Here is a 22961-nt window from a genome sequence, read left to right as displayed (position 1 = left end):
ATATATTATAATATTATTTCTTAATATATTTATTAATATATTATATTAATATATATTATTTATTAATATCTATACCTATATATAATCGCAATCCCCTGATTGCGATTGACAATACACGTCAACAATGTATTAAAAAAACCTTAAGGGTAATTTTGGTCAAAAGCTTCTCTCCAGAAGCTTCGTTTGCTCTTATTCAGAGAAACTTCATCTGCTCATCACAATTTGGTCTTCCAATTTATATTTACGGTTCTGAATTTTCTCCAAAAATCCAAGGTCTTATCTTTGTTTTTAAACAATCACTTTTTTTTCTTCTTTAACATTTTTAATTTGCATGCGTGTCAAAATCTTTTCTTTATCCTTAGGTTTAAATCAGAGGCTGATTTTTTTCTTTAGCCATCTGAGTCAGCTTCTCTCCTCTTTTCCTTATCATCTTCTGCCACTCCTTACTCATCATCTTCTCAATTCATCTACCAAACGACAATGAACCCATCATATTTTGCTTTGCCATTTCATATCTAGCAAAAGGCCCAACCTTATGCCCCCTTGGCCCAGCCTGTTTCGGTCACCCCTGCTCCTGTCTACCCCATGCTAATCGCCCCCTTCCTCGCCGTCTATTCTCTCCCTCAATATCAACAAGTCATTAGACAATAAATTAGAAACAGAATTTTTTTTGTAAATTTTTAAAAAAATAGAAAAAAATAAATTAAACCCCATTGTGTTGATCGATTGGGCGAGGAGAGAAGAAAAGAAACGACATGTCGTGGTTAAGAATGGCAGTGAACAAAATGATGGAGGTTGGGAACAAGAATAACCTCACTCGAAATATCAAGAACTATGCCAATGCCGTTGTTCATCATGCTGGCTATCACCAAAGGAGCCAAACTTTTTCAAGATCGCATTGTAATTTCTTTCTTTTTCTTATTTCTTATTTTTTTATTGTTAGTATTATTTATTTGCGTATTTAGGTGTTGAGGTTGGATGTTAGTTAGTTTGAAAGGTTTGCATGTAGATATATGTCACGTTTCGAGATCAAGATGTAACACGATCATATTATCTTGAAAAAAATCTTAAAGTAATACGAAGCTTTTTTTTTAAACATTTTAAAATTCTTCAATAAAATAATCTATCAAGTAAAATTCATATCTTTAATTCAACTGATGATATATCTTTATATATCCATATACAAACCGTATAAAATATAAAACTATCTCTTAAAATCTCATTGGTCAACATATTTTTCGACGATTAAGTAATCTTATTCATTTCATCTTCTGGTTTCACACAAGACTAATTAAACTTATCGCTTAGTCATCTGTAAATAAAAAGTAAAAGAAGAATGAGCAAACCACAGCTCAGTAAGTATAGGTTCACACATCTTATCAAATTAAGCATCGTTTTCTTACACATCATATAGATCATTCAAAAAATTCATCAAATGATAGTATCAAAACATTTCAAAATCATCGTTTTGTCAAATATTTCATAAATTCATAAATCAATGTAAAAATATGTTACTATTCAAATATCATAATCAAATCAAATCATGGATCAATCATTAAAAATCATCATTATCATTCAAATCGTTAGCTACGGTCACTGTTATAACCCGTGACATTGATCGTATCGACAATTTCATTCTCATGATCATTGCTAACTATTATAACCCGTTAGTCAGGGCTTACGCTAACTATTATTTTTCGTTAGCTAGGATCGTATGATCATGTCGTTGCTAACTACTATTACCCGTTAGCCAGGGTCGTAGAACTAGTTTTGGTGTCGATGATCCTACTTCTTAGGGATGTAAAAACGTAGCCATCACAAAATCATTCTTTAATCATAAATCATTTTCTCATTTCATTCATAAGCATGATCCATCATTTATATAGAGAAACACAAAATAATTATATGCTTGATCATATTTTCATATATCGAAAATAAAGAAATAAAACATTCATTCATTTAGAAACATATATATATATATACATATATTTGAAAACAAGCAAAATGTGTGAGATTCTACTTACTTCCATTCAATTTCACCACTTAGTTTTTCCCTCAAAATAATTAATGGCCTATTCAAGATCATTTCAACAGATCAAAATTTAATCAACCCTTTTTGAGACCATTTATACAAAAATCAACTAAGTTACACAAAAGGTTAACTTAACTAATTAATACTGACAACTTGACCTCTTTTCATTAAAACAGTCATATCTCAATATATCCAAATCAGAATTATGATCGTTTTAATGCGTTAGAAACTAGACTTAATAAGTTTTCTAACCATATATGGCACATCTCGTAATTTCTTGTAGATTAATTATAACAATTTTTGAAATCCACGTCATATACTGCTGCCAAACAGCCTGTATATCTTCTAATAAAAATTACATATTTATTCACAAGAAACTCCAAATTCAATTCCGCTTGTTTTATTGAAAAGTAGATTCAATAAGCTTTCTAAACATATATGGCTTAATCAATCCTTGTATACAAATTAAAAAGAATTTCGTAATTCAACCTTGATGTTGCTATCTCACAACCTGCATATTCTTAAGTAGAAATTAAACAACTCTTCATAGAGAACTCGAATTCAACTTTTGTTTATTTCATTAGAAACTAAATTCAACATGCTTTCTAATGATATATAATAATCACAGCAATAATCTATCCATTAATGCAAAATTCTATTTTAATTCATTATTACAGATCACAACATCTCATCCAAAAATAGAATTTCTCCTTCAATCTTTAAAAACTCAAATCCTTACTTTCAGCATTCAAACTCCATTCAATAATCATCAATAAATCTTAAGAACATGAAATAAACAAAGCCCAGTAATTTATCCAAGTAGATCATCAAGATTAATGAAGGATTTCGTGATTTTTCTTGGTTTTTCTCTCAAAACTTTAACTCCAACTAGTAGCAATCAATTTGATATTTCTTTTCAAATAAAAAGAGGGCATGTACTCACCTTTAAGGGATTAACTTGATTGTAGCCTCTGATTGTGAATCTCCAACTTGATTTTTTATATTCTCTAACCTTAAAGAAGATGAGGAAGAAGAACTCTATTTCCTTTCTGTTTCACGATAGGTAGGTTTTTTTTCATCTAATATTTCAGCCATTTTTCTTTTACTAAATAATGTCTTAATAAACTGATGGGCTTCAGTATTAGTCTAGCCCAATTATTATTTGGGCTGAGATATTTTTTTAATTTTAGAATTTTGGAGTTATTTTTAAAGAAACTAATCTCGATCGAGGCAGTGATGTCAAGTTTGAAAAGGATATCTCAAACATAAGATGGTGTGGTATACAAATTCTATCTGTCATCTTGAATATTGATGACAGAGCAATTGCAAAGTTTGGTGTTGGGGTTGAACAAGCACATTCATGTTTATTACGATTTGTTTAGCTTTATAGCAAATGATTTAAATAGACCAAGATAAAGCTTACATAGTTTGTATTTTTTTGTTAAATCTTGTTTCAACTCTTTTAGATGGGAGGAGTTCTGTCAATATATAGCTCTGAAAAAGGCTGGTGCATATATTGGAACCGTTGAACACAATAAGTTGAATTCTGAAAATAGAGAACTTGGTTTTAGTCAAGAAAACTGCCTGTAATTGTTTGGCCTTTGTTCTTTTACATCATCACAGTTTCATGAAAGTGAGCCTCCTTTAAAAGGTCAAAGGCTGGTAGAATGGTATATGGCATTGGCCTAAAATTGTTAAAGATTTTCCTTTAGGTTAAAAACAAAAGTATCTATTCTTTTTTTTTTCCGTGATAATCATCTCATTGATGTTGGTGGCTTTATTGTAGTGAAGCTTTGTAAATCATTCTAGCTTTTATTGTTATACTTCTTTGATTTTGTGATTCAGGGATGATAAATTAGCTGGAATTTCTTTTGTCATGACATCTAGATTAAAGCGAAGTTTTAAAAGATGCTTTTGGTTGTCAGTCAAAAGTGGCTTGTTTTTCTATATGGCTCTACTGGTGCTAGGGAATCTGCCATTAGTAGCAAAACCATGATATTCTATTTTTTAAATAGATTCCTTTATTAATTTTTTTTATTGTTATGCTGATTTATAATTGATATATTTGTTGAATGAGTAGGATGCAGTTCTAGCAATTGAAATAGAGGTGAGATTTTTTTTTTTGTATTTTTTTAGTGAAATTGTTCAATTTATATGGTATAATCTTGCACTATGCTGATTAAATAATAAATAAATTATTAGTGTTTTGATACTCTAGTATTATTCAGTTATTATTATCTGTGGTAAATTGAAGCTTTCCAATACGCCATAATGAGAGTGTATGTTGCATTTCACATTTCACTTACTAAAAAAAATGGGGAAAGGTTGTAGTTTAAACTTGCAACGATTAGTTTTTGCCTATGTATTATCAAATTTGAGGGTTAAATTAATTTGATACTTTGCTGTCTTCTATACTTTGGCTTGGAAAACAAATTATTTTTTGGTTTATCTTGAAATTTTGAATTTTATAAGTAACCCCAAAAAAGGTTTAGAAAAGATTATTGTACCTCAATAATTTCTTATAAGTTTATCAAGGAGTTTGTTGTAATTGTTTTTGTTGTTGATAAGAAAACTTCAAGAGGAATTCAACAAAAAGATTGATGATGAGTATGGGGTGAATATGCGAGGCTCTCATTTGATAAATCTTAATTATAATGCTTCATTTCTTCTTTAAATAATAATTGATATTTATAAGGTATTTATGATTGGATTATAGATAACCTTCAATGGTTGTTCCAATAAGAAGGCTTGATCAAGAAAATGTTAGTGTATCGACAAAGCATCATGTTGATGACAGTATGTTAGGGTAAGTGCCAGGTTGATCTGCATCTTTTTGGAGTTTTTGGTTGGGTAATTTTCCTTTCATTGCATGCAATTCTTATAGGAAAAAGAATCAGTTTGCCTAGATTGTGAACTTGTGATAAAACTTTTTTAGGGTTTAATCAGAATAATAATTACGGACAGTTTCTTATTTTGTATAGGTAAGAAATTGTTAAAACTTGAATTTTTTGTATCTCTTACTACAGTTGTCGGAGGAGAGAAAATCAGAAAAGAATTTGCTGTCTTACTGTAGAGACATAGAGCTGCTGTTGTTATACAAAAGCATATTAAAGACAGGAATGCTAGGAAAACATTCAAGAACATTAATGATGCTTCACTTGTGATACAATCAGTTAAGTATTTATTTATTTATTTATTTATTTTTCGTTGAGTTTTAATAGTAAACATGCAAAGCAATATAATGACTCTTAGTGTTTTCTTGAAACTTAAGTTCAAAATAATTGAAAATGGCTCGGGTTTCTGGGTGCCATGGTCAAGTCAATTTGAGGATAAAGATGTTCTGTATTTCAACAATTGGGTTCTTTATGTTAAAAATATTCATATACATCAAAGTGCATTTCTAATATAACTCTTGAAATTTTAAAAATGATGGTTGGAAAACATTTAAGTATGTATGAAATTGAATACCCTCCATAAGTGAATGTGATAAATTTGGTTTTGATTGCCAAAATTTAGAACGAAAACAAAGCAGGTTTAGGTTAGATATTTTCTTTTGTAACTAAATTTATGTCTCTATTTTACAATTGTTGAAGCTCCTGTTTTCAGCAGAGATGGGAAGGAAAGGGAGTGAATGGTTCACAACGTTGAAGAAAGTGTTCAAATCATCTTCTAAGGACTTGCTTGTGAAAAAGGTAACTAATTTTTATTGGTTTTTGGATTTTTCCCTGTTTGCGAGTTCATAGGTAAAATGATAAGAGTTATTTGCAGTTCAATTGAATATTTTTCAGAAGCAATGGTTTGATCAAGTTGCTTTTGAACAAGCATAATTATCACAGTATAATTTTTCTGTAATAGTTTGGTGTTTGTAACTAGATAATCATAGCTAGAATTCTGCAAAAATAGTATTATTAAATTAAGTTTGGCAAGTTTAGTTACTAATCCTCTAAAATGTTTTTATATGTTAGTAAGTAGATATTTGTAGCTATATGTATAAGCTGTCTATGGAATGGGTATCTTTATGTTAGTTTAGTTTTTTTCTTTTTGTTTTTCCTGTGACACCAATTTTTATATAGAGGATATAAAATTCTATCATTATCCTCAATCCATTTTCATTCCACTCCCTTTTCCTAGAAACTTATAAGATATAAGTTGAGTCGTTCTTTGATTAAGATGATTGTTTATATTTTGCAATTGAAGAACTTGATTGACATACAAATAGCTGTTATGGGAGCACAGGAGGTTAAAAAAGACGTGGATATCAGCAGTTGGCCTTCAGATTTGACCTATGAACAATGGGTAGCACTCCCAGTTTCTGGTGCTCGATACAGGGTATTTTGCTTTTAAATTGTAAAGCATGCACAAAATCATATTGGTTGTGTCATTTTATATTTCTCTCTTTTGAGTTGTTGGATCATATTTGTTAACCATTAATAAGGTTGTAGTATTTGAAAATCTTTTAAACCCTTAGCTTTTTCTGCCTTTTCTGTTATTCTATAGCTAGATGCTTATCATTTTTTTTTTGGTTTTCATTGTAGCATACTACAGCAGTGGTTGATGATAGACTATATATTACTGGAGGCAGTTGTAAAGGTCGATTCCTGTATGATATCCAAGTTTTTGCATGGATCTTAATTCATACATATTGAAGTACTTTTTATTTTTTATAGTATTTGTTTTATTTTTATAGAAACATGTTAATTTTGAAGTTGTTTTAAGAATCTTTGCTGTGACGAACATATCAAGTTTTATTTCCTACTTTAACAAACAATTTTTTTTCATTACAAAAAGAAATCCTTAGCATCGCACGGGCTTTTTCATTAGTTAATATATTATTGTAAAATTTATTAATATATTAATATATTATATTAATAGGATATTATTTATTAATATATTATAATATAATATTTTTTTATAAATAAAATTATGTCTAAAAGTATTGATAACTAATTCTATTCATAATCAGTTATTTTTAAAAAAATGTTTTCTTCTTTTCAAATCATATGATAATTTTTTTAAAAAATAATTTTATTTTTCATTGATTAATCAATTTTTTATTAAACAAACACTTAAAAATATAAAAATTATTTTTTAAAAATAAATTTTCACGAAGCAAATAGAGCCTTAAAATTGAAATCTTTCCTCGAGGGGTAGGTTGCGTTAGGTCAGAAGACTAATATCGCCGTCACGACGAGCTTATCACTTTTCGTAGATCATTTTTTTGTTGAATCAGGAAGTGGACTCTCCAAAGTTTTTGAGTTTAGCATGAGCATATATGCTCATTCAATTGTATGCATGTGCAATAGAGAGAACACTACGATAGCTAGCATTAGACTTTCGAAATGGCATCTGCTTCATTCTACACTATATTTCAGCATAGAATATTCTTTTTTTATTGGGCCAAGAAAGCATACGAGTTACAGAGTTGAATGACTTCTGGACAGCCAATTCGAGGGCTACGATATTGTGGAAATGCTAAAACTGGTGCCACCACTAGCTGACACTGCTTGCTTGGCTTGCTCCATGGTACTCACACCCATATACATCTTGAACTTGCTGGCCATGATTGTAACCCTTGTGAGAAAAATGATCCATCAATACCAAAATGACAAGACTTACCTCGTAAGCATTTGCTATGAACAGAACTAGTATCATGAACACTTATGGCCCTTGTCACCATCTGACCAGCTAACCACTCCATTTTAACAGAAGAAATTCATCTTTTCTCTCTCTTTCTCTCTTGTGTTCCCATTACTTTACTGATGCACATGTACGTGTGGACTTCTCTAAGTGTAATACAATGTAAATTTGATGTGACATGTCTCCTTATAATATCTGACTAATGATTAAGGCATTAAACAAATCAAATGAGCAATGCTTAAAAAATGTAAATGAAATATTTTCGAGTCAAGCAGCATTGTGCTTCATTAGACAGAATAACAATTGCTTTTGTTGATACTGGACATGAAGAGACACACAGATTGGGCAGCTGACAATGCATGCTAGCGATACAAGTTCAACACTCCTTCGTATTTAATTTTGTATTGTAGAAGGTATTTTCATTGTTAGACAGAATATAAAGGTGGGACTCAGGTAGCAGGTTTGCGCAAATTTCCTATAGTTTCCCTGTTAAAATCCATTTCTGTAAGGTCAAGGTGTTTGTCCCAAGAATTTGAAGTCAGCTACTCAGAACCCTTTTCTGCTTAGCTTCAATATAGAGGGTCATTTTGGTTGGATCGAAAGCAAACAACAATCAGCATCCATGATGAACCATAAATCCCGCATTAATTCCATGGCATAATATTCAACCATCTTTATCTCCTACCAACAATCAGGTTCACATAATGGAAACTAACTCTAGATACCTTTCAGTCCTGTAGTGTTCTGTGTTAATACTTTAAACAAAAAATCTTTTGCATATTCTCCATATGAAGATAGCAAACGATTAGCAAAATCATCAGACATTTCTCCAGGTCACACAGCTTGAGTTTCTTACTCCTGACGTACAAATCTTTATTCGTAGAATGTGAAATGCTAAGGATAGACAGTAGGTTGCAATTTCAATTATAAACAAAAATTGCAATATCATTTGAAAACTGATGCTGCTAAGAAAGAGACGTCGCCAGAACAACAATGTAGTACTCCTGAACGTAAATTTATATATATTCATGAAAACAAATAAGAAAGTATGAGAAAATGTGAAACTATATAATGCATTTCTATGCTCTTAAAAACATCTGCATGCATGAACATCAATTCATCAGATAATGACAATGATGCATGAAAATTTTTGCCGATTATGTTTCTTCTCTCTGTATCGATGATGGAGCGGGTGGAATCATAGTTTCATCTTTACCTCTTACAGACGACTCTTCTTTCACCGTAGAAAGCTGCTGGTCTGGACTATAATATTCCTCTGAAACTATTGAGAGGCTTGAAGAATTGGCTGTAAATCTAGTGGATGGGCTAGAATTGAACGCGGGTGAAGAACTAGAGCCAGAACTAATTAGGACGATCCCATCTTCACGAGGTACAGGTGATATTGGCAGCTTGTCACCGTTGTCCATTGGCTTTCTTAAGAACTTATCTTCTACAATAGCATAAGAATTCCCAGTGCGAGCTTCCTGAGCAAGAGAACACCAACAACAGAATAGCCATAGCGTGCAATCACTAACTTCTGGTTGACCACAACAGAAATTATAAGCTGGCAAATTGAATCTCTTTCTCATTTGAATCCTCCAGAAGCCACCATATAGCAAACCAAACCCACAAAGAACAACTCCAGTAACACCAAGAGCCCCTCTGACAGTCTCATTATCAATATTCACAGCAGCCAAGTTGAATATCCAGAAAGGAGCCATACAAAACAAGAGAAAAGTTGCAATATGAACATACATGTTTCCAAACCCAAGTCTCTCCATGTTCCACCCAAAGACACAAAAGCTACAACAAAGGGAAAGATATGCTAGAGAAATATCATCCCAGAAGTCAAGTATCCCACCACTCCAGAGTGGTCTGCTCTCAACAATTCTCTCTTCATCTCCGGATACAAATGAATATCTCTTCTCCAATGATTGCCGTCTCAACTGCTCTGGCCTCTTACTTTCACCAATGTCAGTCGGCCTCTGTGCTTCCTCATCCGTTTCCGAATCATAATCCTTCCCAAGAGGACTAACAATGGTGTAAACACCAGCCATTGCGGGTGCAGCTATTGCAATTGATACACATATCCCAACTCCAATGGCAGGTCGCTCAGATCTCTTGAACCCCAAGTTCAGACCACAAAGGGCATACTGAGCAAAACAGTTGATATGGAGTAGCACAACAACCACCATCATATGTGCCCACTCATGGGGCTTATACGTCCCATTCTTACAGTATATCTTTCTGAGTCGGGAAATGTCATCTGGTCTCCATCTACAAAGAAGTACAAGATGGTGAAATCGCTTAGGGTGTTGGTACAGACACATAAGAGTAAACAGAGCATTGAGAATTTGATTGTTGACTTCAAACCAGGCATCTCTCTGGGACTTCTTGGGAAGCGCTGCATTCAGCATTCCAGTCATGACAAGAAACAGAATAGCACCCGAGATAGCAACGCACATGATCCATACAAAAAGGGCCATATTCATTGGGTCCCTAATCCATTCCTTAAACATTTTCATGAGAGAAACCAAATCAATTTTTTTCGCAAAAACCCCAGTCAGGCGTTCTCGTAAACCATGACCACTTGAAGAAGCCACCAATCGAGAAACCTCATCTCTTGCTTCAGCTAAACGCTTGAATTTGGCAGATGCAGAACCAAATTTCAGAAACTTTATCCTATTTGGAGGAGACGTGAAGCTGCTAAGGGACCTTCTTTGAGGGTTTTCACCGTTTAGTAGCATCCTTTGGGATGATGAAATGAGAAGAGGAATTTGTCCCTTTGTTTTAGTGTCATTGGATTCTTCGATTTGCTCTTTCTCATTGCCATTATCACTTGAAGCCATTCTAATACCCAAATTGAACTCTCAATCAATTCCAGAACTGTGCTGCACGGTGAGAAACTCCTATGCAGCAGGTCTTAAAGTGTAATTCTAAATTGAATTCAAAACCATATGACGGGCGATCTAGATTTTGCAGTTATTGGAGCTAAAAATTGTAGCAAAAAAAGACGCAGTAAGAAATTTGCAAAGCTGAAGCAACTAAAACAAAATAATTTTATAAGTGCCATGAAGCTATGCAAAGATCAAAGATCATTAAGTATCAATTTTTTTGATAAACGGAGTTGACCCAGATCAAAAAATCTACCCCAAAATCTAAATCTCAAACCTTTGACTTGCACAATCACAATTTTTTAATCAAAATTTGTTCTTTATCATCAGAATTCAGACGGGCTACCAGATGGATGAAAAACACCCTGAAATTTGCTAAATTTCTTTCATCTTATGGAAAATTCAGTATAAATATACAGAAAATAAAAAGTGTCAGATGTTAACATGTATGTATAGCAGACTGACCTGATATAGAAGAAAAGTATGGCCTGAAACTTCGGCTTATGGAAAAACTGACAAGGAATTCACGAGACAACCTGCTATGGAATCATCCTAAAAAAAATATAAAAAAGGAAATCAATTTTGGTTTTGCTGCAGCACATGTACAGTTGTACTTTCAGACATGACAACTCACAGCGAACAGATTCTTTGACCCAATCAGACGTCTTGTACCAGAGATTCTTAGTCTGAAAGTTTGAACATGTGGTCTTGATCGGATGGCTGGAAACTATTTGAGAATAATGTAATGAAAAATATGAAAAGAAAGGTATACAAAAGATAAAACGACATCGTTCAGGTTGTGAAATTCCATTCCAACGCGGCTACTTCTGCATTGCCATGGGCGGTGAATGAGCATCGAGAACAATTTGTTTGCATTTAGATAAGTTTTTATTATATTTCACTTGTATCAGATTTGGGTTGGAACCGTTTTAGTTTTAATCATTTGTGTTCAAATCAAGTTGAAATTAACATGAATTTTAGATATTAGCCTTTTGCATCCATTCAAATTGAATTAAGTTAGATTTGCAATAGGTAAAAAGAGTTGGTACATATTTCACCAGTTGACCTGAATCGTGTCTGAATATATTTGTGTCAAAGCTCTCTCGGCCTTGGATGAGGAAATTCACCTTTGCAATTAATCAAAATCACATTAATTTTAGCCTAGACAAGTGGTAAATTTAATCAGATGCTGATACAGCATTCAAAATTGATTCAATCAGATGCTGTATTTTTCTCCAAGGGGAGGTCCTCTAAGGAAATCAGTCTGGAGGAACCCTACACTTGGACATTTTACAGGAATGATTTGGCATCCAATGGTGGAACTCGCGTGCTTATGCGATACTCTCTTTTGTTCTCTTTGTTATGCTTCCATCGGTCTTGTTGCCACATATGAGTTAGTCTGCAGACTTCCTTGGATAATTGGTATTTCAAAGTATTTTTTAATATTATTTGCATCTAATTCTCACTTTCTTTCCTCCTTTTCTTTTTTACTTTTCTGGCAGATTCATTGAGTCGCACTTCAGCAATTATCCATTCTCCTTGCAGTAGTGTTTATAACCATAAGCTCAGCAATGGCAAGTTTTGCATTGTGGAAGGGAAAAACTCAAAAGATGAGATTCTTACCAGACTTTGTCAACCAAGTCTCAGTCTATAATCTTTTCACAACTATTGCAGTCCTTGTAAACTGGTTTGGATTTTATGTTAACAGTAATTGAACCTCACTTAGAATTGCAGCTCTCCATTTTACTTTCTAAAAAGCATGCTCACTTTCTAACTGGCTACCTCCAGCATTGGAATTCTATTTTAATATCGTGAACCTGGAACTTAAAATCTTGAAAACGTTGGAGCTTTGGCTAAGAATTAAAAAAAAAAGAGTATAAATTTTGAGAGTTGAGAGTTGGTTGTGTTGGACCTGAAACAATAAACACAACAATGCAAAAGTAATATATCGCAATAAATCTACAATAATAGATAATAATCAACAATAAAAAAATATAAAAAATAAAACATATTAAGATTTATTTGAAAAACACTCTACTGTAGAGAAAAAAAATTACGAACTACCAAAAAAATCTCCATTATCAAATAATGGATATACAAAGTTTTTCTCTAATTAAAATTAGAGCTAATCAACAATTAGAGAGACAATTGAAGAAATCTCATCAAATAGTAACTCAATAAATACACCTATGATTTGTTCCTAAAGAGCTTCAAACCCAATATCTACTTTTTAAAATGTAAAACTTTGAATAATAAATTTACTGATAAAATTTTAGCTCAATCAAATAATTGATCGACTTTCATTCAACCAACTCTCCATTCTCCTTTTTCTCTTTATTTTTCTAGCTTTTCTTTTTTTCCTTGGTTTCGGCGCCACCCTTTATTTCTTTATTACATAGCCCCTTTTTATTGTTTAAAGCTTTATTTAAGTAGGGCTCTCTTAGGTCAAAGACAAAAAAAAAAAAAAAAAAAGGCTTTAGGCCTTTTAATTGGCCAAAACCAATAGGGCTGGATCCCATATATCCTAACAATCTCTCCCTTTAGCCCTATTAAGAGGAGATTCATTACATAGCAGTTTCATTTGAAATTTTACTTTGGTCAATGAATCCATTCTAGCAAAGTTACTGCAGAGTTCAAATTTTTTTTAAAAAAGTGTCTTAGTTAATATATCTGCTACATTTTCATCAGTATAGACTTTCTTCAAAAGCATTTGTTGTTTCTCAATCACCAAACGTAACCAGTTATATCTAACATTAATGTGTTTTGTTCTAGCATAATGCATAACATTCTTATTCAAATCTAAACACTCTTGTTATCACAAAATACTACATACTCTGTTTGATTCAACCTCAATTTAAGAAAAAAAATGTTTCATCCAAAGTATTTTTTTGCTTGCTACGGTTGCTGCAATATGCTCAGCCTTTATAGTTGACAAAGCAACACACTTCTGTAACTTAGACTATAAAAAAATAGCTCATCCTTGCAAAAGTGAATAAATACCTTAAAGTAGATTTCCTACCATTAAGATCACCTACCAAGTTAGTATTAGTAAACCTTTCTAGAATTGATTGTGAAACTTTATAATTTAAGCACATTTTTTAGGTGCCTCCTCAAATATCTAAAAATTCATTTTAGTACTTCCCGGTGAATATTTCTCGGATTAGAAAAAAACCTACTCACTACATTAATTGTATGAGCAATATCAGGTCGTGTGTAAACTATAAGATACATTAAAGAACCAACTAGAAAAGAATAAGGAATACTAGATATATCTAGTTGTTCTTTCTTAGTTATCAAACAAGATTTCTTATTCAGATGAAAATGGTTGGCAAGTGGATTGTTAACTGATTTAGTATATTGCATGTTGAATCTACTAATCACCCGTTTAACATTTTTTTTATGACAACTACAGCTTTTTTTTTCTTCTATTTTGAATAATATCCATACTGAAAATCTACTTTACTGGACCTAAATCTTTAATGTCAAAGGACTTATACAATTATTTTTTCAACCTACAAACCATACTAGCATCTTTTCCTACAATCAATATATCATAAACATATAATAAGAAAATAATGAAGTTACCATCAAAAAATTTTGTGACATACACACAAGGATCCATTGTTATTCTTTTATAGCTGTGGCTTATCATAAAAAAAATTAAATTTTTTGTACTATTGTCGTGAAGCTTGTTTCAAATCATACAAGTTTTTCTTTAGTTTGTAAATTAAATGCTCTTTTCCTTTTACTTTAAAATTTTTTGGCTGATATATATAAATATTTTCCTGCAAGTCACTATGTAAAAATACAGTCTTAACATCAAGTTACTCAAGCTCAAGATTCAAACTAGCTGTTAATCTCAATAAAACTCGAATGAAACTTATCTTTACAACTAGAGAGAAGATCTCATCAAAATCAATGTCAAGTTTTTGAAAAAAAAATTTTACCACCAATCGAGCTTTGTATCTTACCAATTTATCATCATTTTTTTTCAGCTTGAACACTTATTTATTTTTCAATGGCTTTATCTATTTTAAAAGTTTAACAAGATCATATGTACTATTTTTTTTTGCAATGACAACATCTTTTTTCATTGCTTTTAGTTAGTGCTCTTTATCCGGAGTAGTCTGCATATCTTGAAAGCTCTCTGGCTCCTTTTCACTGGTAACTAAAATAAAATTTAAACTTGGATACTTAATGGATGGCCTGTACTCTCTAATAGATCTCCTATGTTGAAACTCTACACCACCTAATGCTAAAGGTAATTCCCCTTGCTTAATACTCTCTGGTGGAGAAGACTACTCACCTACTCAACGTTTTCAAGTAAAAAAGATTGCTAACTTTGCTCAAAACTAATTGCATTTGGCTCATCACTAATTGTGGCTGGCTTATTCATATCCTCAAGTTTTATTTTTTGCTCAATTTTATCATCTGTGACTCTTTTTGGTGGAACCTCTATCGGTGTTGAAACATCACATTCAACAATAACCCATACGTCTTATCCTTTTTTCAAGGTCTGCTATAGTTTTTTTTTTTTCATGAAAGATTACATTTTTGCTTTTGATTGTCTTTCTTTTTACTAGATTCTATACCTTATAACCATTATCATCACTATATCTTACAGATACACACTGTGTGACTTTACTATCAAGCTTTGATCTCTACTTTTTTAGCATATGCATGAATGCTTTACACTTAAAAACTTTCAAGTGAAAGTACGAAACAACTTTTATTTTTTATACTTTTTTTAGAATGTCAAAGCCTAAAGGAATTGATGGTAATTTGTTAAGCAAATAACAAGCTATGTTGACTGTTTCACCCCAGAATGGCTTTGATAATTTTATCATCCTCAACATACATCTAATTTTTTTCATAATAGTGTAGTTCATCCTTTCAGCTACATCATTATGCTACGATGTTCCAAGTTTTATCATCTTATGCTTGATCTCATGCTTGAATAGTACCTTTCAAAGTCTTTGGATGTGTATTCTCTACCATTATCTGTCTGAATATATTTCAAAAGCAATCTTGTCATCTTTTTTACCATGGCATAAAATTTTTGAAAATACTACAATATTTGACTTTTATTTTTCAACATATACACTTAAGTTTTACGTGAAGCATCATTAATAAAAGTAATAAAATATCTGTTACTACCCAATAACTCAACCTTAATGGAACTACATGCGTCAGAATGAATCAATTCCAATTTGTTTTCTTTTCTCTGATAACTCTTACGAAAAAAAATTCTACAATGCTTGCCAAACAAATAATAATCATATGAATTGAAAGACATACCCTCGGTTAAGGTAATGAGAGATTGTTTTGTCAAAACCTGTAACCTTTTCTTGCTTATGTGTGCCAGCCTCTTGTGCCATAAGTTTGCTGAAGCATCATTCTTAATGGTATTTGTCTGGTTACTGTTCAATTGCATCAATGTCTTATACATTATGTAGCATAATTTTTCTTTTATAACTATCATAGATCCTTTGAGAAGCTTCCACTGCTCATTCTTTTGTCGACTCTCATATCCTTCATCATGAAGGACATTAATAGCAAGCAAGTTCATTCTTATATTCGGAGTGTATCTAACATCCCTCAAAGTTAACATGTAACCTATACTAGTTTATATAATAATATCATCAATCCGAACAATTTGTGACACACTTTTATTTTCTATTTTGGTGTAACCGAAATCTCTTACTTTGTAAGTTGTAAATAATTCCCTCTTAGGAACATAATGATATGCTACTCCTATGTCAACTATCCACTTAATGTTCAGATCATCAATATGATTACAATCACCATGTGTATAAATTAAAGTAATTGAGTCACTATTTAAATTCATTGTTGTAACATTATTATAATTTAAACTCTTGTCTTTCTCATCTTTTTTATTTTGCTTCAAGATTTTGCAATATCCCTTTATATGATCTGTTTTATCACAATGAAAACACTTCACTTTATCTTTAGATTTGGATCTATGTTTAAACTTACTACGATCTTTTGAGTTCAGATTTCTATCGATGTTTCCATCTCTGTTCTTTGTGACCAGCTTGATTCCCAAGGTCTAATTCTTTTCGTTTTACTTTTTCATTAAGCATACCGTCTTTGATCATCTCCAATGTCACCTTATAATCAGAAACTAAATTAAGAACAGTCACAATTAGAGTATTCTAACTATCTAGCAATAAACGTAAAAAAAAAAAATAACGCATTCATTTCATCATCTATCTTAAGTTTTATAGTAGTTATCCGATTAAATATATATTGAAAATCAATTAAATGCTCTATAATCGATTGTTCATTCTTATACTATAAAGTTGTGAGCTTTTTATAAGAATAACTTATTTATACCTGTTTTTCTCTTATACAATGCTGTCAATTTTTTTCAAACTGTGTGAGTATTTGTCTCTTTTGCTACATGATAGAATATATTGATATCAACTTATTTTCTGATTGTAGTTAGCATCTTTCTGCGTAACTTCTTTTAACTTTCATCTTTTATATTTATTGATTTAGCCAAATCACCCAATATCGACTCATAAATTTTTGCAGTATAAATGATTTTCTATTATAGGCTTTCAAATTGAATAATTTGATGCTGTCAATTTTATTATGAAACCTATATCATCATCCATGATTTCAAATAGAATTTACTTCTATCTTTGGTTGCTTCTGTATCGATATCTTAAAATAACCCTCACTTTGATACTACTTGTTGGGTCTAAAGCAATAAACACAACAATATAAAAGCATATATCGTAACAAACCTAGAACAATAGACAATAATTAACAATAAAATAATAAAATAATAAAACACATCAAGATTTACATGAAAAACCCTCTAATGTAGAAGAAAAAAATCACGAACCATCAGAAAAATCTTTATTATCAAATAATGGATATACAAAGTTCTTCTTTAGCTAAAACTAGAACTAATCAATAACTAAAGAGACAATTAGAGAAATCTTAACAAAAAAATGACTCAACAAATACACATAAAATTTGTTTTTAGAGAGCTTCAAACTCGACTCCATATTTTAGAATGTAAAACTCTGAATAATAAATCTGTTGATAAAATTTTAATTTAATCAAACTACAAATCGACTTTTATTCAACCAACTCTTTCTTTTCCCTTTTCTTTCTATTTTTTTTAATTTTTTTCCCTAAGTTTTGGTGCCACCCTCTATTTTCTCTGTTACAAAACCACTTTTATTATTTAAGACTTTATTTAAGTAAAACTCTCTCTAGTCCAAGATTAAAAAAAAAAAAAAAGCTTTAGGCTTTTTAAATCGGCCAAAACCAATGAGCTGGACCCACATATCCTAACAGGTTGAATTGCCTCGTATTCTAATTAAAGACTGGACCAATGAATGCAGTGCATCCCATGAGAGCAGAACCTCGTACTTGGTAAACTTTCTGATATGAGCTCTGCTTTCAGGATATCTTTGACAATCTGCATAGCCATTTACTTCTCTGTTTGTTTCTTTGGGGACTCCATCATAGCGGATACACTAGTGAACGTCGACTAAAATTTGATTCTACGGTTGGTCAACTAGTAAATGATATTGTTCGATTAAGCTTTGCAATCCACCTAGCTCTTGTATTTCCTGTAATGAATTTCTCCTTGAAAGCTAACATTGATGAACTAATCGTTGCAAAGAAGCCTGTTCTGGCCGGAGACGCCACGAGATTCATAATTCTCACTTGTGTATTACTTGCTGTTGCTTACATAATCGCCATAGTCATACCAAATATTTGAAAATTCTTTCAGTTCTTAGGATCAACAACCGTTGTTTGCCTCTCATTCATTTTTCCAGGAGCCATTGTTCTCGGGTATCAATTTTTAAATCATTTTGAAAACTGCAAATTACTAGCTTCTTAAAAATAGTTATCACTAAACTCAAAATCAAAATCTTGATAAATGGCATATCGACATGGAAAGATAAGATCGTGGCAATTTTAGTGATCATGCTGGCTATTGTGATGAGACAAGCATAATAGCCATAGTACCAACCTGTGGAGTAGTTAATTGGAAGACAAAACCACAAATAGTTATTGCATTTAAAGCAGTTCTCTCATCCTCATGTGGGCATTTTACAGAATTCAAGAAAAATGCAATGGTCAGAGTTTTCGGGATATCAAACTTGGCCAGCTCATACCATGATCTCTTCCCGATCTGATTGTAAAATTGTAACGTAAAATTAAAAGGATATCAATATCTTTGATAAGTTTATAATACCTACACACTTTGTATATTTAGATTCGAACCTTACTTTTTTGTTAAGTGATCAGATCGACTCATGCTACGTATCTTTATTGAAAGGTTCGGTGTGAAATTGTATAAGATAAAAATTGTCATTTCATCATTATTCTCTTTCTACAAAATTAACTTATTAAAATATATAATATCAACATTTATATATAAAGAGATCTTTTCTTTTTTATCCTTCATAGGATTGATATATTTTATCACTCTCCTGAAACGTTTGATGTGACACATTAACGTAATTGAACAAACAATAATTTCTTGTGTCAAATAAAACTCAGGCCACCTACAACAAATGGTAAAAGTAGAGTGTAGACGGAATAGTCTCCCCCCAAAAAACAAAAAAAAATTCATAAAGGTTGCTCTGGATCTCTATCAATAAAAGTTGTTAAAAAGCAAAATAATCGAGGAAAAAAAGATCTCTTTAATAAAGTTCTGCAGGGCACTAGTATGACAAAAGTGGCCAACAATTATGCTGATCAGTGACATGAACAAACTATACTTCTATTGTTGGTTAGAGTGATGATTGCTCAAATGGCACCAAAGAAAATTACAGAGGAAAAACCTTTTCTTTGTGCGCTGCTACGTGTTCCTATTAGCACCCCTTATTAAACCGCACGTTTTACTCTTGCAAAGCCAAAACATTTTAAGTTCCCCCTTATATTTCATACCCATGTGACACAAGTGAATCGTTCTGCACAGAATTCTACTTTAGTCAACACAAATTTCAATTTCGGCTTTCTTAAATTGTCAGTCCACAGATATCCATAGAATATGCCATATTAACAAAATATTCTGCTGAAAAGCTTGGTTTATTATAAATGAGTCAGATGAATTGACATAATTCAGCCAATTTTGCTTAATTATTAAGTATTAAGCAGCCTATTATTGATTGGCATGGTTATTGGTTACGTGCAGAGCCACATAGCCAGCCAGTGATGACCTTGGTGCTCAACCGGTAAATTTTCGGGTTCCCAGAGGACTCTATCGCATTCCCGTCTCCTGCTTTTGCGTCCACATACATTTTCCTCTCCTTCCAATACATTTCTGTCTTTGTACGTTCATCTGTTTCGCAGGACAGCATCATGCCAGCCCAACCTGTCTTCTAATTGTAAATGAATTTCCAGACACACCCTTCATTAGATTATGCTAAATTAATCACATGTCACTGTCAACTGATGACATTTTTGTCATTGTACCCTGCTAACCCCCCCATCTATTTAAAAAGACATGTCCAAAGCGTAATAATGCACAAAGAGCCAACAAATTATAATACTTCCTCTAACCGGAAAAGTCTCGTCTTCCAATATGTCACCGGCCGCCGGAGTAAATGCACCACTGCTTCCAGACAGCAAGCCGCCATCAAAGCATGCGTCGGTATCAGGCGCTGTGTTTAATGTATCCACGAGCATTATTGGTGCTGGAATTATGTCAATTCCGGCAACACTCAAGGTGTTAGGTGTAGTTCCAGCGTTTCTGTTGATTGTGGTTATAGCTTGGCTAGCAGATAGATCAGTTGAATTTTTGATGAGGTATACACATGCCGGGGACTCGACTACATATGCTGGTGTCATGAGGGAGTCCTTTGGGAGGGTGGGATCAGTCCTGGTGCAAATATGTGTCATGATCACCAATCTTGGATGCTTGATCATTTATTTGATTATTATAGGTACGCACTGGATTTTATTGATAATACTTAACTGATAGTACTTCAGGATCAAATTATGGTTTTGAAGCTTGCTAGCGGCAAAAATATAATTTGCAGCGCCTGCAAAAGACTTCCACACCTTTAAACAATAATAAAATTATTTGCTAAACTAGTTCAAACATGCGTTGACAACATGTACCAACCATTTTGAGGTCTGCAAGTGTCCTGAGTTTTGATTGGTTACAGTTACCTAAGATGCTTAATTTTTACTTCCTCTGTCTTATACTCTTACTGGACTAGATTTCCAATGAACTATCGACACTTATAAATGGTCAACATCTGCGGGAGAATCTGGATGTCTTCTTGAAAATGGATGCTCGTGAGTCCTGGCATTTGAAATAGCTACTTAGGAGTCCCCTTTCACTTCCTTTAAGCATTATGGTTTCTTTAGCACTTAATTTTTATATTTTTGCACAGGTTTATTTGCGGTATTGAGTAGTGACATCCTTGCTATTTAGTTTACTGCTTATTATTGGTTAAAACAAGAACTGATTTAACTCCTCATTTAACTGAAAGGCTATGTAAAAGAAAACACAAAAAGTTGCCATCATAAGCACAGCACTAAATGGATCTTCTCTCCTTGATAGAGGCTAGCTTCATGCTTTCCATATAATGTGTAGTTTTCCTATTATATGTTCTGATCTCGAGAACTTTTTTCTCAGGGGATGTTCTATCAGGAAACCAACCTGAAGGAGCAGTTCACTTTGGTGTTTTGCAACAATGGTTTGGCATTCACTGGTGGAACTCGCGTCCCTTCGCACTCCTCTTCACCCTTGTCTTCATTCTGCTTCCATTAGTTTTGTTAAAGCGCGTGGGTCAGTATGCTCCAAAAGTTATTTTAATGATCTCTTTGTACTCTTTCTAGCAGCCAAATAAAGCACAGAGAAGGCAAAACTAAAAATTGACTTTCACTTTGCTGCTCCAAAGAACTATGGTTTACTTTGCTTAACTTGTCAAATTGGACATAATTTGCAGAATCATTGAGGTTCAGTTCTGCAATATCAGTTTTTCTTGCTGTGGTGTTTGTTGCCATAAGCTCAGTGCTGGCAATTTTGACACTCTTGGAAGGGAAAACAAAAAGCCTGAGACTGCTGCCCCTATTGGACAATAACACCTCCTTCTTTGACCTCTTCACTGCTGTCCCAGTTATTGTTACAGCTTTTACATTTCATTTCAATGGTGAGAGCACTTTGGCTTTCTTATATATAAGTAGTTGTACGGGAGTTAATTTTGTGACATATGCTAAAGTAAGCAATTCTTGTCCCAAATTTTCTCATTCATGCTTTTACTGAATGATTGCAGTTCATCCTATTGGTTTTGAGATGGGTAAACCTTCTGATATGATATCAGCAGTACGAATTTCGTTGGTTTTATGTGCTGCCATATACTTCACTATAGGAGTCTTTGGATACCTTCTGTTTGGTGATTCAATCATGCCGGATATACTTGTCAATTTTGACCAAAATTCTGGTTCATCAGTTGGCTCTTTGCTCAATGACATAGTTCGGTTGAGCTATGCATTGCACCTGATGCTGGTGTTTCCTCTCTTAAACTTTTCTTTAAGGTCCAACATTTTTGAATTCCTTTTTCCAAATAAAACTCTTCTGGCAAAGGATAACACCAGATTTGTGTCCCTCACACTTATCCTTTTAGCCTTCAGTTACTTGGCAGCAATAGCCATCCCTAACATATGGTACTTCTTTCAATTCGTCGGATCAACCTCTGCAGTCTGCCTTGCTTTCATCTTTCCTGGCGCTATTGCTCTTAGGTATTCTCTCTACCTGAGCATTTGCATGCATAAAGCCTCAGCAATCTGTTTACATTTTTTATTTTAAATTTATTATTTCCTTACGTTTACAGGGATGCTTGTAGCATATCAACGGGGAGGGAAAGGATTTTGGCAGCAGTCATGATTATTCTGGCTGTAGTAACAAGCACAATCGCCATTTCTACCAACATATACAGCTTTTTTACAGGAAATGAGTCATAACTTGTTTCCTTAATTTTTTTTTTTGAAGATTTTTGTATCGTAGGTAATTACCAATGCTACAGTGAAGGCATAATACACTCTTGGTTAAACTGTAACCCTGAAAGCCTCTTTTGTATCATTGCATAAGCTTGCTTATCCATGATAAGCTGTAATTAACCTGTACAAAACATGATATTATTAGTACTGGGATGGATTATACTATTGAGATGTTAATCTTTTCTAACACTTTTAGTTCATTAAAAAACTAAATAAAAGGTAATTACCGCAGCAATAACAGTATCCCCTTAGTGAACTCTGGAGGACAGTGAGAGATAAGAACCAACAATCTAGAAATTACTGATATCTTCAATGATGTTACTTGCAAAGAACACATCAAGATTTGTTTTCATTTTTGTCTTTACTTTCACCTCTATGAAGTATGAACCGTC

General features: G+C 32.7%; 3 protein-coding genes and 1 pseudogene across 10 annotated transcripts; 3 read left to right on the top strand and 1 right to left on the bottom strand.

Annotated features, from left to right (window-relative positions):
* Positions 1–121: 121 nt before the first annotated feature.
* On the top strand, positions 122–6823 carry LOC111296004 (acyl-CoA-binding domain-containing protein 5-like). 8 transcript variants are annotated; one of them, XM_089740559.1, is made up of 6 exons: positions 122–900; positions 4749–4838; positions 5059–5204; positions 5642–5724; positions 6230–6361; positions 6568–6823. In XM_089740559.1, exons 4-6 carry the CDS (start codon positions 5644–5646, stop codon positions 6676–6678), a joined length of 324 nt encoding a protein of 107 aa, XP_089596685.1. In that variant the 5' UTR covers positions 122–900; positions 4749–4838; positions 5059–5204; positions 5642–5643; the 3' UTR covers positions 6679–6823. The 8 variants fall into 8 exon arrangements, with proteins under 8 accessions (XP_089596685.1, XP_089596687.1, XP_089596690.1 ...); XM_089740561.1 differs by having other exon boundaries at positions 5639–5724; XM_089740564.1 differs by having other exon boundaries at positions 123–900; positions 6269–6361.
* Positions 6824–8668: 1845 nt separating this feature from the next.
* LOC111296003 (uncharacterized) lies at positions 8669–11325 on the bottom strand. Its single transcript, XM_022889969.2, has 3 exons — positions 11198–11325; positions 11029–11115; positions 8669–10660 (listed from the first exon to the last, which is right to left on the bottom strand). The coding sequence occupies exon 3, from the start codon at positions 10516–10518 to the stop codon at positions 8827–8829; it is 1692 nt and encodes a 563-aa protein (XP_022745704.1). The 5' UTR covers positions 10519–10660; positions 11029–11115; positions 11198–11325; the 3' UTR covers positions 8669–8826.
* On the top strand, positions 10627–18594 carry LOC111297519 (amino acid transporter AVT6C-like; annotated as a pseudogene).
* Positions 18595–20057: 1463 nt separating this feature from the next.
* Positions 20058–22756, top strand: LOC111296134 (amino acid transporter AVT6C-like). The gene is made up of 5 exons (XM_089740558.1): positions 20058–20504; positions 21206–21358; positions 21519–21722; positions 21846–22311; positions 22404–22756. The coding sequence occupies exons 1-5, from the start codon at positions 20144–20146 to the stop codon at positions 22531–22533; spliced, it is 1314 nt and encodes a 437-aa protein (XP_089596684.1). The 5' UTR covers positions 20058–20143; the 3' UTR covers positions 22534–22756.
* Positions 22757–22961: the final 205 nt, after the last annotated feature.

This window comes from Durio zibethinus, chromosome 12, assembly GCF_047325235.1.
Source record: "Durio zibethinus cultivar Kanyao isolate XHJ-2024 chromosome 12, ASM4732523v1, whole genome shotgun sequence".
In the NCBI taxonomy this organism is placed as follows: domain Eukaryota; kingdom Viridiplantae; phylum Streptophyta; class Magnoliopsida; order Malvales; family Malvaceae; genus Durio; species Durio zibethinus.
This window is presented reverse-complemented; position numbering and strand designations above follow the sequence as displayed.

What these genes read in the sequence shown, in the direction of transcription:
- LOC111296134 (XM_089740558.1), top strand. Translation starts at nt 20,144, where the DNA reads ATGTCACCGGCCGCCGGAGTAAATGCACCACTGCTTCCAGACAGCAAG. An exon ending in AGTTTTGTTAAAGCGCGTGG is followed by an intron (nt 21,359 to 21,518) that starts GTCAGTATGCTC and finishes CATAATTTGCAG; the next exon opens with AATCATTGAGGTTCAGTTCT. An exon ending in CCTGGCGCTATTGCTCTTAG is followed by an intron (nt 22,312 to 22,403) that starts GTATTCTCTCTA and finishes TTACGTTTACAG; the next exon opens with GGATGCTTGTAGCATATCAA.
- LOC111296004 (XM_089740559.1), top strand. Translation starts at nt 5,644, where the DNA reads ATGGGAAGGAAAGGGAGTGAATGGTTCACAACGTTGAAGAAAGTGTTC. An exon ending in AGGACTTGCTTGTGAAAAAG is followed by an intron (nt 5,725 to 6,229) that starts GTAACTAATTTT and finishes TTGCAATTGAAG; the next exon opens with AACTTGATTGACATACAAAT. An exon ending in TTTCTGGTGCTCGATACAGG is followed by an intron (nt 6,362 to 6,567) that starts GTATTTTGCTTT and finishes TTTTCATTGTAG; the next exon opens with CATACTACAGCAGTGGTTGA.
- LOC111296003 (XM_022889969.2), bottom strand. Translation starts at nt 10,518, where the DNA reads ATGGCTTCAAGTGATAATGGCAATGAGAAAGAGCAAATCGAAGAATCC.